The 12,468-nt window shown below is 51.3% G+C and overlaps 1 protein-coding gene and 2 long non-coding RNA genes across 17 annotated transcripts in view; 2 read left to right on the plus strand and 1 right to left on the minus strand.

Annotated features, from left to right (window-relative positions):
• Positions 1–4,702, plus strand: part of LOC311442394 — a 72,393-nt gene extending 67,691 nt beyond the window's left edge. For 6 of the 12 annotated variants that reach the window (XR_014696608.1, XR_014696613.1, XR_014696614.1 and 3 more), the window contains 2 exons: positions 1,995–3,747; positions 4,592–4,702. This is a non-coding gene — a long non-coding RNA (uncharacterized lncRNA). The remainder of the gene's footprint in view (positions 1–1,994; positions 3,748–4,591) is intronic. The other 6 variants (XR_014696609.1, XR_014696610.1, XR_014696611.1 and 3 more) reach the window with 6 other exon arrangements.
• On the minus strand, positions 4,498–6,017 carry LOC311442395. The gene is made up of 2 exons (XR_014696620.1): positions 5,636–6,017; positions 4,498–4,726 (listed from the first exon to the last, which is right to left on the minus strand). It is a non-coding gene; the product is annotated as an uncharacterized lncRNA (long non-coding RNA).
• The window catches only part of ADAMTS9 (ADAM metallopeptidase with thrombospondin type 1 motif 9), a 76,488-nt gene continuing 69,123 nt past the window's right edge, over positions 5,104–12,468 (plus strand). For 2 of the 4 annotated variants that reach the window (XR_014696607.1, XM_084531557.1), the window contains exons 1-3: positions 5,105–5,475; positions 5,590–6,005; positions 7,378–7,537. Coding sequence is in view for 2 of the 4 variants with exons in the window: in XM_084531557.1 (XP_084387683.1) it covers positions 5,382–5,475; positions 5,590–6,005; positions 7,378–7,537 (670 nt within the window). In the remaining 2 variants the exon portion in view is untranslated. Of the gene's footprint in view, positions 6,006–7,377; positions 7,538–8,851; positions 8,978–12,468 lie in introns of those variants that run through there. The other 2 variants (XM_084531556.1, XM_084531558.1) reach the window with 2 other exon arrangements.

The raw sequence follows: 12,468 nt of genomic DNA on the forward strand, positions 1-12,468 counted from the left end.
GGCAAAGGCACCTGGAACTTAGCGCAGATGCACATGTCTGCAATATCAAAAGTCAAAAGGAGTGCACTCAGGTCCTGTTTGATTTATGGCGTGTCAAACGCAAAGGATAAACCACTGTAACGTTTCACTCGATGGCTTCATTTGCACAAAACTGGGCAGATGCAGTGCTAAGTGTTTCTCAGCTACTTTGGAACCTGCCCCAGATTGCTGCCTGCAGTAACGAGGGTACGGGATGGGGGCTTTAAGTGCAAGTCAGCAGTGGGATCCAGGAGCTGGGCTGCTCTGGGCATGCGTGTCCCCCGCTGCAGATAAGAGGTGCAAGCACAGGGCGCAGCGTGCGAGCGGTCAGCAGCAGCGCTGGGAGCCGGGGAGGGGCAAGATGGAACCAGCAGTTTCAGTCAGAAAGCCTCAAGGGATCATGACGTCCATCCGTGCTGACCTGAAACCAAAAATCCCACACATTTGCAGTGTCCGTGTGGGCTTTACTGTTCCTCCCATGCAGTCCCTAGTTCCTAATGAGTTTTCAGGGTCAACGTTGTTCCAAATCAAAAACCGAGAGGCGTGCTTCCTCGCAGAGCACTTTGTGACACTTGTTTTCTCTCCCTCCTTCACCTTCTGTTCTCAAGCCTTGGTTCCCAGCCCAGAGAAGGAGCAGGGACACAAGGACAGCTCTCCTTGTGTTCCCATTGCTCGCAGCTTGTGGCTCCATCTCCCTCAGACACGCAGCATGCTGGGTGGGAAGGCGCCAGACTTGCACCCACTGACCCCAGCCCAGGCTGGAGGACATCTGGGTCTTATTTGCCTGTGTGATCTTGGATGAGTCTCCTCAATGTGCACATCACAGTATTCAGGGCACCAGGACGGGACTGAGCTGAATTTGGAAATGCAGGTACCACCACCCAGCCCTCTGAGGTCTGAGGAGCAAACCCCAAACCCACCAAATGGCTCAGACCTCGACAGCAGCAGCGTGCTGCACAGGGCATGGCTCAGGGTGAGAACACAGAGCCCAACAGAGAAACCAGGAGCTGAAGCAGCTACTGTAGATGAATTACTCAGTATATTTAAATCCTTTTAATCAGGACTGAAAGAGTTGGCTTGGCACTGAAAATAAGTTTGAATATTAACCGTATGGTGAACCTGTAAGTCTCAGTCCCTCCAAATAAATGGGAAAATATTAAAACAAAACAAAAAGCATTGACATGTTTGCTGAAAATGTCCTTTGAAGAGAACCCTTTATGTGAGCAGAACATACTCCAAATCTGAGAGAAAAGCAGCACACAGCAGTATCTTCGCTGGCAGTGCAAGCAAGCGAGGCTGAGGTCCGAGCAGCTGTTTGAAGGGAATGAAATCTTTCACTTTCTGACCATGCAGATTAGACACCAGGAGAAAATGTTTGCTCTCTTCAGTTATCTGCTGCCATTGAAGAGAAGCTATCAAAGAGAAACTGTCTGCCTCCCGGGATAATTGTTGGGCAAGCGAATGGATGCAGCAGATAAAGGAAGATGCTGCTTACCCGGAGAGGCAGAGCGGCAAAGAACAAAGATCAATGTCTGGGAACTGTGCTCACCTATGAGGAAAAGGAAATGGTGAGGAGGGTGAAACGCAGCGCAAAGCCTGCAGGAGGCTTGGTCTCCTCCAGCATGTTCTTGCAGCAGCGTGTATCGCCTGAATTCCCCTACTGAAGTCTTGTTGTTGGGATTGAGTTCTCATTTTGTAGTTTATAGGAGAGGCGTTTGCAGCTCAACTTTTGCAGTATTTATGAAGGCAAAATTCTCAGTGTTTCAAAGGGATTTTTCTACGAGTAGGTATGGGCTTTTAAGGGGTTACTTTTTGACTGGCTGAGGACTTTGGAGCCTGCACAATTACCATACTGTAAGTATTAATAGATCCTTCCTAATAGGAAAGTTATTTAAGTTTGTAGCTTAGTTCCTCTAAACTCCACATCATCTATTTACTTACACTACAGCTTTCCTTCTACGCTTTCTAATCTCCAGCTGTGAAGATTCAGAACGCTGCACAACATACAACTTTTCTGCCTGTCAATGGAAACAACGTTGTATGTAGGCAATGCTGTGCTCCTGGGAGGACAGACCATTTAGTGCCATCACAAAGCCTGAATTTGGTCCTGGGGACACTTCAGTGCACTCCCCAGCTCTGCCCCAGAAGCGAGACCTAATTGCGGTCACTCCATGGGGCAGCTCCCCACCTCTGAAGAAGGAAAGTTTCATTTCGATCCTGTTCTGGATTGCAGGTGTTAAGGTTTCAGGTAAGACATAACCCGTGGGGATGCTTCTTCACACACCAGCCTGGCTCCATCCAGCTCACCAGCACCAAAAGGAGGCATCCAAACCGCCCCCCAAGGCACAGGTACATGCTGCCACATCACCCCATGCCAGCTCCTGAGCAACTTGACCCCAACCCCAGAGCTAAATTTGCTGATAATCCAGTAGAAAACTAAGCAAGGAAGTAAAGCTTTGATAGATCTTTTTGCACCAGCTCTTGCCAATGCCCAACCTGGTGCGAGGGGGTGGTGAGGCTGGGACCAGTGGGATGCGGGGTGCTTGTGAAATCCCCTACCCTGGGGGCACTCTGATAAAACAGCAGACCATTTCCCAACACCCCCCTGATGGGAGGGTGAGGAAATGAGTTAGGGCTGCATCCCTCACCCAGGACACCGCAGGATGAGCTCCACGTAAGCCTCTTCCCCTCCCCTCTGACTCAGCTCCCGTGCTATGCTCGGCTTTTCACTCTTTCCTCAGGCAACTCCGCTGCTTGTCCTGCTCCTGCTGACTCTTTCGCTGACCGGCAGCAGCCTGGTGTTGCTCAACGCTCCTGATACATGTCTGTGCCCACCTGAGTGCAGGATACGGCCTCCCCTTGCCCATCACAACCGGGGCCATCACCCACGCTCAATCACACTGCATCCCTCTGTATGTGAAGCCTCACAGTTTTGGGGCACGTGTAGAAATGGTGAGAAGGTGATGGAACACCGTCAGGGGTTCGGTAACACGTGATGTGCTCCCAGCAGACCAGCACAACAGCTCAGGGAGCAGATGCTGCAACGTGTTAAGTCATTTATTGATGATGAGGCAGAGAAAGCCAAGAGGACTAGCCTACAGGAGAGCCTCATTGCTATGTGGTGATGTTTCAAAATTCCCCTTTTTATTCTTCCAGCAGCCCAAGAACCTCGTTGGCTTTTCAGACATGATCAGGACACTGCTCAGCATGGGACAGGTGGGGATGCCACACTTTCATGACGAGCCAGGAGAGGCCATGCTAGCCAGGGTTTGCATGGTAGCCCCAGCAGGCTTTGCAGATGGAAGCTGTTTTAGGATAATTTGGTGTTTTTCCTATTTTGCAGATTTCTTAACGTGTGTGTGAGCAAGCAATTGGCTGCTGGGACAGGAAGATGTGACCGTGCAGGCCCTTTGCAGCACTGAAAGCAAACCTGGTGCAGGTTTGTTCACAAGCTGGTGAGTGCTTGAAGATCCACCCATGCTTGGTTATCCTGAAGAGCTGCTCCTGGCAGCAGGTGACACCTACCAGGAGAGGCACTTCCCTATTCCTCCATACCTGTGGCAGACATCTCTGCTCCCTAGAGGCTGTGACCATCACGCAGCCACAGCTGTCCCCTCATCAATCCTACAGGTGAATGCAGCGAGACCCAGCACCATCAGAGCTGACTGCACACGAGGCAACTCACGTCTGGAAGCAGTCAGGCTCTGCTGAGCCCCAGAAGGCACATGAGTGAGTTACCTTATCATAAGCAGCCTAGACTTAAATTAAATATATAAGCAGAGGCTTTTAAATATATAAGGATATATATAAATATATATATCCTTATATATTTAAAAATATATAAATATATAAGGAAATATATAAAGAGGCTTTTAAATATATAAGCAGAGGCTATTAAATTAAATATATAAGCAGTTTATAAGCAGAGGCATAACGGAGGCATATTGGGAGGTTATGTGCCATTATAGGGTGCCCTTGTGATGTGCTCATGTGGGTCTCCACCAATGTGGAGATCCTGTACTGTGCTCAGTTGTGGGGCTGCCGAGGAGCCCTCCTCATCCAGCAGCTACAGACGATGGCTTTGTGGGTGATGATCTGCTTACATGGGCTTCTGCATTCATTGTATAGAATAAATAATTTACCACTACAGTTTGGGATTTGTAGGGCTTCAGCAGTTAGTTTAGAAGAGCCAGGAGGTGCTGTTTTGTCTAGAAGTGAATTCTGAACTTATTATCTTAAAGTAAATTCCCTTTCTGCAGGAAGTACCGGTGTTGCTGCTCTTTGTCCCAGAACTGAGTGAAGTAAAAAAAAAAAAACAAACTGACATTTTCTGTGGAAGAGCAAGTCAAGCTCCCAACCATCTCTTTGCATTTGCCTTGCTATAGGCTTTAAATTTCATAGCATCCTTCCCCATCAAGGGGAAAAAAACTACACAGGTTTGACAAAGGGCAGAAAACAATGTTGAGTGGCACTTAGCTCTAAAGGATGTCTTAATTTTTTATGGAAATTTTCCAAATTGTAAAACAAGACACCAACTGCTTTAGATAAGGAAATAATCTCTCTTTTCCCACAGGGTGCTGAAAACTGCCCGGCGTAAAAATAACCCTGCCCCAAGTTGCTTCAAGTGCTTCGTGTCTGTGAAACGCAGGAGACACCGAATGCTATAAAAAGTGTCACACATGGGTTTCTCCGTGTCCGCTTCTTTGAGCTGTCTTAAAAAAAAAAAAAGAAAAAGAAAGAAAAAGGTCAAGTTGGGTAAGAAAAGCCCTCTTAGCTCCCGGGGGAGGACGATGAGGTTCTCCCTGCCCCCCGAGCCCCCCGCCCGCCCCGTCCAGGCTCGGAGCCGCGGTGAGGGCTTTTCTCGGCGAAACCCTGCGATTCCGGCGTTCCTCGGGAATGAAAGAAAGTGACATGTTGGAGAGGGGAAAGAGGGGGCGTGGGGGTGGGAGGAGGAAGGGCTGTCCAGGGCGGGCTCTTTTCTCCTTGCTTGATCTATGGAGCCCGCCCCCTTAAATTGGCTCCCGGGAGCGCCCCGTCCACCAGCCCGACGGGGGGAGAGGAGGAAAGGAAGGGAGGGAGGGAGGGAGAAGCAGCAGGCAGGCAGGCGGCCGGTTCCCCCGGCCCGGCCCGGCGGTCCCGGCCCCATGCGCGGCCCCAAAAGCCCCGCGCCCCGCCGGCCCGCCCGCCCCTAACGCCGCCCGGCTCCGGCAGCGCACCGGGGGGCGGCGGTGGGGGGGGGCAAGAAAAAAAAATAAATAAAAAATAAACTAAAGGGAGAGGAAAAAAAAAAAAAAAGAGGACGAGAAGAGCCCGACCGCCGCAGGGGGAAGGCTGCGCTCCTCTTGAGGACAGCGCTCAGCACCATGCATCTTGCGCCGCTGGCGCTGGCACTCAGCACGCTCTTCATCGACGGCTTGAGGACGGCAGCGAGGAGGCAGAAGCTGCACCCCAGGCAAGGTACGGGGCAGCGGGGATTTGGGGGTGGGAGGGCACGGGGTGGGATGCTGGGCTGCCGGCCCTGGGGGCTAAGGGGCGAGGCGCTCAGGGGTCTGTGCCTCCGTTGCCTTGCAGCCAAGCTGCTGGAGAAGCTGAGCGAGTACGACATCGTGACCCCTACCCGCGTGGACGAGTTCGGCGAGCCCTTCCCCACCGATGTCCACTTCAGGAGGAGGCGGCGGAGCGCCGGCGCTGCCCCCGACGCCTGGACGGCGGCTGCTGCCTCCTCCTCCTCCTCCTCATCCTCCTCGTCCTCCCCTAAGGCTCACTACAGGCTCTCCGCCTTCGGGCAGCAGTTCCTCTTCAACCTGACGGCCAGCTCGGCCTTCATCGCCCCCCTCTTCACCGTCAGCCTCCTGGGCGAGCCCTCCGCCGAGCAGCGGCGCCTGTACGCCGAGGCGGCGGACACCGACGTGAAGCACTGCTTCTACCGGGGGCACGTCAACTCCCGGCCCCGGCACACCGCCGTCATCAGCCTCTGCTCCGGGATGGTAAGAGAAGCCCCTGCACGGCCCCGCCGCGGCGGAAGCGAGGAGGAGGAGGAGGAGCAGGGGGAGGGAGGGTGGTTTAGGAAAGGATGGGGCCGGCCCCTTGCCCCCGCCCCCGGCTGGGGCTGCGGGATGGGGGCGGCACGCTCGCCCCGCGCTGGGGTTTCGCCCGGTCCCGTTTTTTTTTTTGTAGCCCGTCGGGGTCAGGGGATGGGGTGAGGACAGCCAGCTCCGCGGGTTTTGGGGCAAAAGTGCCCCCCAGCGGCACCCCGCGAGGGAGGGAGGTGATGGTCGGGTGTAGGGAGAGCGGGGAGGGCACCGTCCTGCTGCACGGGGTGCTGGTGGGGTATGGGAAGGGGTGGCTGGGGGAGCCGGCAGTGCTGACCCCAAAGCCTTCCTGCAGCTTGGGACAAGGGCATGACCCGAAGAGAGAGGAACACAGGCTTCCTTGCAGCCTGTCCTGGTGTCCTTCTGCACCTGGGGATGTTGGCAGAAGGATGGGCAGAAGCTCCCCAGCAGTGCTGGTCCCTGACCCCTCCAGCATCCTTGCACCCCAGGGTACCAGTGATGCACAGCAAGGGATGTGCTTGTCCCAGGTGCCCCTCTGGGAGGTCCCTGTTGGCCCCTGCCTGGACCAGGGGTTATTCTGGGTGCATGAGCCCACACAGCCCTTCACCCCTAGGATCCATCCTGGTGCAGCAGTGCTGCCCCACGGGGCAGGCTGGGGGCTGAGCCAAGCTAGCACACATGTGGCTGGGCAGGCCTTCCTCCCAGCAGCACGTCCCAGCTGCCAGCCCTGCTTCCCAGCCTAGGATGGCCACGGGATGCTTTTTGTCCTGGCTGTACTTTTCTTTTTCTTTCCCTTTTTTTTTTTTTTTTTTTTTTTTTTTTTTTAAAACCTACCAAATCGCATTCATACTTAGGTGCAACTAGGAGCATTGGTGTCTTTTCATAAGCAGGGGCTACACTGGCTGGATACATCCCTTGGATCCTCATGGGTGAATTGAAAGCCTGTTTCAGGGAGAGCTGCTTTATGAAAAGCAGCACAATGTGGTGGGGCTGTGCTGACGTGCCCTGCAGCACCGTGTCCCCTTGGGCAGGAGTGGCATGGTCACTGGCGTACGATCTGGCAGGCATCCCTCTGCCACGCTCCCTCCTACAAATTAGTAGCTTGCTTTCCATAAGTTTCATCAGGACAGCTGCAGGAAGCAGTGCAGCCTGGTGGGGGTGTGATCCATGTGGTGGGAGCTGGACCTCCAGCCTTGTCTTCATGGGATTGCTGCAGACCCTCCTTTCATGCTTGCTTTGGGTAGTCCTGCTCTGTGGCTCATCACTGCCCAAAGCTGACTGCCTGCCCTTCTCTGGTCCCTCTCAGCTAGGCACATTCAAGTCTGATGATGGGGATTATTTTGTCGAGCCGCTGCTATCGCTTGAACAGGAATACGAGGAAGAGCACAATAAACCACACCTAGTCTACCGACACCGGACGCCTCCAACCAACTCTTCAGGGGACAGGCAGACCTGTGATACTCCAGGTACTCGTTTTGTTTCTGCTCTTAATGACTTGGCCCTTGTAAAAGGGAGCTAATTTGCAGTAAAAAGTCGCCAGGTTGATGTAGGGCAGAAAGGATGTGAAGTCAAGGATCCTTTTAGAAGTGGTACGGTGTGTGTTAGGAAGAGGCTCACAGTGGTACTGCTGTCCTGGAGAGACGTGATGCGCCTGTGCTTTCTAGTAATCAGTTACAAGGAAGTTGTGGTCAGAAAAAATGTTATGGTTTCCATTTCATCCCTCCTGGCAGGAGATCATCTGGGCTGTCTCACTGTAAATATCCTATGAGCCTTTAAACTTGCTTTCTGTCCCCACCTCCACGTAATTCCTAACCATCCTAATCTGATTTGCTCTCTGTCTGAAATTCTGTTTCTGTCCTTTTAATGACATCCTTCTGTCTTGGTCTCGCTGTGCCCCTGGTCCTCCCTCCCCAGATCTTAGCACAAGCTGCAACGTCTTGTTTCTTTCTAGTGGAAATGAGAAGGTACTGACACCAACCCTGGCAGTTCTGCCCTTATTAATCACTTTTCCATGGTTCACTTTCAAAGGCTCTTTTTCTCCTTATGGCCCTTCCTCCACCAGCACCGTCTCCTGACCTCTTCGCTCCCTCTTTCTAGTCTTTGCACATATGAAAGAGCACAAGCCTTTTCATCTCCCCTTCACGTGCCTTGGTGAGCAATAGCCTTGCTCCTACTGTCCCTATTATCTGCAGTGGCCTCCTGCTGCTCCCTGCCTCGTTGACTTCCTGATTTTCACAACTAATCCTCTCCTTTGGCAGCAAATACCCAAGTTCCCTCTGAAGAAGCTCGCTCCTTTGGTCTCCTGTTTCACCTGCTGTTTCTCCCTCTTCCTTTGGCCTGAAGCTAGATCCACAGGAGCTTTAGAGCCTAAACAGAGTAGACCTTGACTGCCTTCCCTTGCGTGGGCTGAGAGCTGCCCACGTGCTGCAGAGCAGGTGGAGCTGCTTGGGGAGTAAGAGTACCACCGGAGGAGAAGGGTGGTGCCAAACTTGGCCTGCATTTAGCACGTGTGACTCATTTGGCACCCGTGACTGTGGATCGTGGCCATGCTGTTGAGCTGTCGGTGGTTCAGCTAAGTCAGAAGCTCTGGTGCTTTGTGACAGTGTAGAGCTGATGCACTAAGAACGTGCTTCTTCTCCTAGAAGACGTGTGGATATGCGTCCACATACGAACATGTGTGCTGGGGGACCATGGTGCCTCTCACAAGGCTGTTTTTGTCTGTTCTTCCAAGGGTTGCTGCTGGACTATGCCATTCTGGTTTCTCTCTTCCAGCTGTTTCTGCTCCCTTCTTTGAGATCAGATGCAGGAGACTCAGAACAGTTGGAAAGAAACCCGGAATCTGGCACAATTCATCAGTAGCCCTTGGAGGAATGGAGCAGCAGATCACAGGACTCATTGAACCAAAGGTAGCTGGGAGGGCTCTGGCAATCGTTTGTGGACTTGACTCTGTGTAGTCCATTGTATTTCACCCCATTTGTCTTGTAGCTTCCATTATTCTTCTGGATCATGATTCATGATAATAATATTCAATAAATGGTATAACATACACGTACCCATGTTCCTCTCTGTTCCAGCAAACTTTGCCTCTTGCTTGTCTTTGTTTTCTTTATCTGTTTTCAGCTCCGTCCTGTAGTGGAAGGAGGAGGTCTTGCCTCTCAAATGCAGGAGTAGGTTCCAGGTGGCCATGATCACCTTGCTTTCCCTCCATCTGTTCCTCCCCTTGTACTGTTGTCCCTGTTCCTGAAAGGGAATGCTGCTTTGGTTATACGTGTGTGGTGGACGAGTCTTGGTCACTTCATTTAAGGAGCAAGTGTAGAGTAGACAGTGGCTGGTAGCGAGAAGGTATCTCATGTGCCTTGGGAGCAGGGGGGAAAACACAAGCTCTAGTGTCTGTCACTTCTAGCAGAGAAGAAAGGTTTTGTGAGAGTTTGGTATCGCTGTAGGGCATTGTGTGAACCCAGCCTTTTGTCAGAGCAACGTGTGAAAAGGTGCGTTTGCATTGCAGGCTTTTCCTGGCAGAGATCTTAATTTGCTCAAAGAGGAAATTCACGCGAGGGAAGTCTTAAGTACCCACCCTGCAGTGAGCAAGGGAGAGCGCCTTGCCAGGCAGTGGTGCTATTAAGAATTGCCTTCTGATAGTGTTCTTCCTGGAAATGATTAATAAGCGGCATACTGTGTGCCCTTGCCGTGATGATGTAATTATAGACTTCTGGTGGAATTCAGAAAAAGTGTCCCTTGTGAGCTGACTGATAGAGTAAAAGCTTTCATTTCCAGCAGCCTCCCTTGCATTGCTTTTAGTTTTCAGCATTGTCAGGTCAACGTGGAGAAACAGGTGCTTGATTTTTGTTAACTTTTAATTAGCAGTTTCTGATAATTATTTAGGTACCCTATACACAAGACACTGCAGATGTTTTGGAAAAAAAAAATCTTTCTCCTCTGGATGCTGATGGATCTCAAATGCAAGCTGTGCTCTGCATATAAACTTGTGTAGCACACCACTGGGGTCTCCTGGCAGTGCACTTCAGCCGTCTGGTGTATAGTTCAACAGCTGCAATAAAAACTTTTGTCAAAAGTTTTCCTTGGGGCAACGGGTAATGTAGTTTCAGGCATAGGAAATGGTGCAATTTCTCCTCCTTCCCTTCTTTTAGTTACTACCGTGAATCAATTTGTCATCTGGCCGAGGATCTGGCGGAATAATTAGCTGTGTTTTACTGAATAGCCCTGACGGGATGAAGACTTGGCCAGGCAGCCTGCGTGATGTCACTAGGTGCAGCGCCGCTACCACCCATTGCTTCACGATAGCAAGCTCTTCCGATCCATATTATTAATATCTGTTCTTTTGAGGTGGAGGAGGAACAGAAAAGATATTCAGCTCCTAAAAAAGAAAGCGGAGGAAGTTGCTCATTGCGTAGCTGGAGAGCAGGGCTTTCCTGAGCCCTGCAGAGGAACCATCTGACTGGGATGATAAAAGGCACGGAGCTGCATCCTGGGGTGATGTGGATGCTGTTGGGAGGCTGGCCTGACCTCCTGCCAGGAGCAGCCTGATGAGACCTTCCCATTGGATTCCGCGTGAAACCCCCAAGGTTTGGTCTTGCAGAGGGGTGCCCAGCTCCTGGCCTTCCTCGCTCTTTCAGTGCTTTATTTGCATGAGTGCAGAAGGGGCTCAGATTTGCATCTGGGCATTTAGCTGCAAGGTGTTATAGCTCAGGAGGCAGCACCTTGCTCTCTGGCTCCTGCAGCAGGCATGACAGCTCTGAAAAGTCATGGCCCATGTACTTGTTTGAGCAAGGAGGTGGAAAAGAAGCTCAGTGTGTGTGAGTAGTGTTGGGAAAGTGGCTGTAATAGGCACAAGACAAATTGGCAGTGGGAACCAGGTCCTGTGGCTGAGCTAGCGTGACACAGGCATAATCAGTAATATGTCACTAATTTCCTAGTTGCATTAATGAGTAATTCGTAATAGATTACCCTTTCGTAGTAACTTTAACAACTTTTACCACTGAGCATGGCGCTGGGAAGTCACCAGAGCAGAGGGGTGCCGCCCTGTGTCTTGAGCAATCCGGTGCCTGGTGCTGCCAGCTCCATGATTGCAATCCTGTTCCCATGTGCTAATTAGCACCTGCCCGCTCAGCCCTGGAGGTGGTTGTTGTCTCTATCCTGTGCCACCCAGCTGTGTGGGAAGGCAGCAGTGGATCTGTGCTGCAAGCAGGTGGTCCTGCCACCGCGTCCCCATGTGATGGGAAGAGGTGGCCTGGTGGAGGGTGCAAGGATGTGGGTTTGTAACTGTGCCGCTTGTGCTGTGACCGGAGGGACCCAAGAGGGATGTGGTGGGAGTTGGATGCCGTGGCTAACGCCTGGCTTTGTCCCTTTCCATATAACACTGTCTCTTGCTGTGAGCTCTTGGTCCTGTCCATGCTCAACTCTGAGGTGCGCGCCCACAGTTCGAAACAGCACCACTGGAGAACAGTGGTAGAAAATCTCATACCCGTTCTACAGACCATTTATTTGCATTATATAATGATTTTTCAGAAGTTTTGAGGCACAAACTTTGAATGCCTTTGCCACGGGACTCAATGTTGACACTCCTCTGAGTCATGAAGCCCTGGATGCTTTGCATCACGCTGTTGGGTAAAGCTGCTTCACATTTTTTGTTATTTCTTTTGGACTGTTTGTCTTGCCTCCAACCATGTTCTTGTTTTGGTTTTCAAGTCTTTAATCCGGTGGTATTTCGTGTTGTAGGTGTCTGGTTTCCAGGCAGGTCTTCAGGCAATCTCTGTACTGCTGGGTCTCACGTAACTGTGGGGCTGCAGAAGAGCTGCGGGGAGGTTTTCCTAAGCCTTTGCTTCCAGGTTGAGTGATCCTTGAGCTCTTTCAGAAGTCTGTTTAAGCTGTCAGCTTTGCTTTTGGCTTCAGGGTAATGCATTGACTTCGTTCTTTCCCTCAGAAAAGTTTTTCATTGTAAGGAAGCGGATTGTAATTTATAGCCAGCGAGTAATTATTTCAGGTTTCCTTCCCTCCCGAAAACAGCAAATGAGAGAGTTACGTCACGGATCCTGTATGCTAATGTAATTAATTCTATTTCTGGCCTCCCATTGAGGTAATAGTGCAGCAACAGCCAACTAGTACTGATCAGATGGGCCTGGGATGTCCGACACGAGCTTTTCCCATACTGACTTGGGAAAGGGATAGGGCTGCAATGTTTGTGTTATCTCGCTGCGGTGTTGGCAAGTGAAGTAAGTTTTTAGACAGACTTTGGTTTAAAAAATTGGATTACCTACACTGATGCAGATCCCATAATTGCGGTTTTGTGTGAAAATTTCTGAGTGTTGGAAGCAAGGTGCATGCGTTTTGTTGTGACTCTCAGCACTGAAAATATGTCAAAGATCCACCTGGCAAGAAA

Source organism: Aythya ferina (assembly GCF_964211825.1).
Source record: "Aythya ferina genome assembly, chromosome: 10".
In the NCBI taxonomy this organism is placed as follows: Eukaryota; Metazoa; Chordata; class Aves; order Anseriformes; family Anatidae; genus Aythya; species Aythya ferina.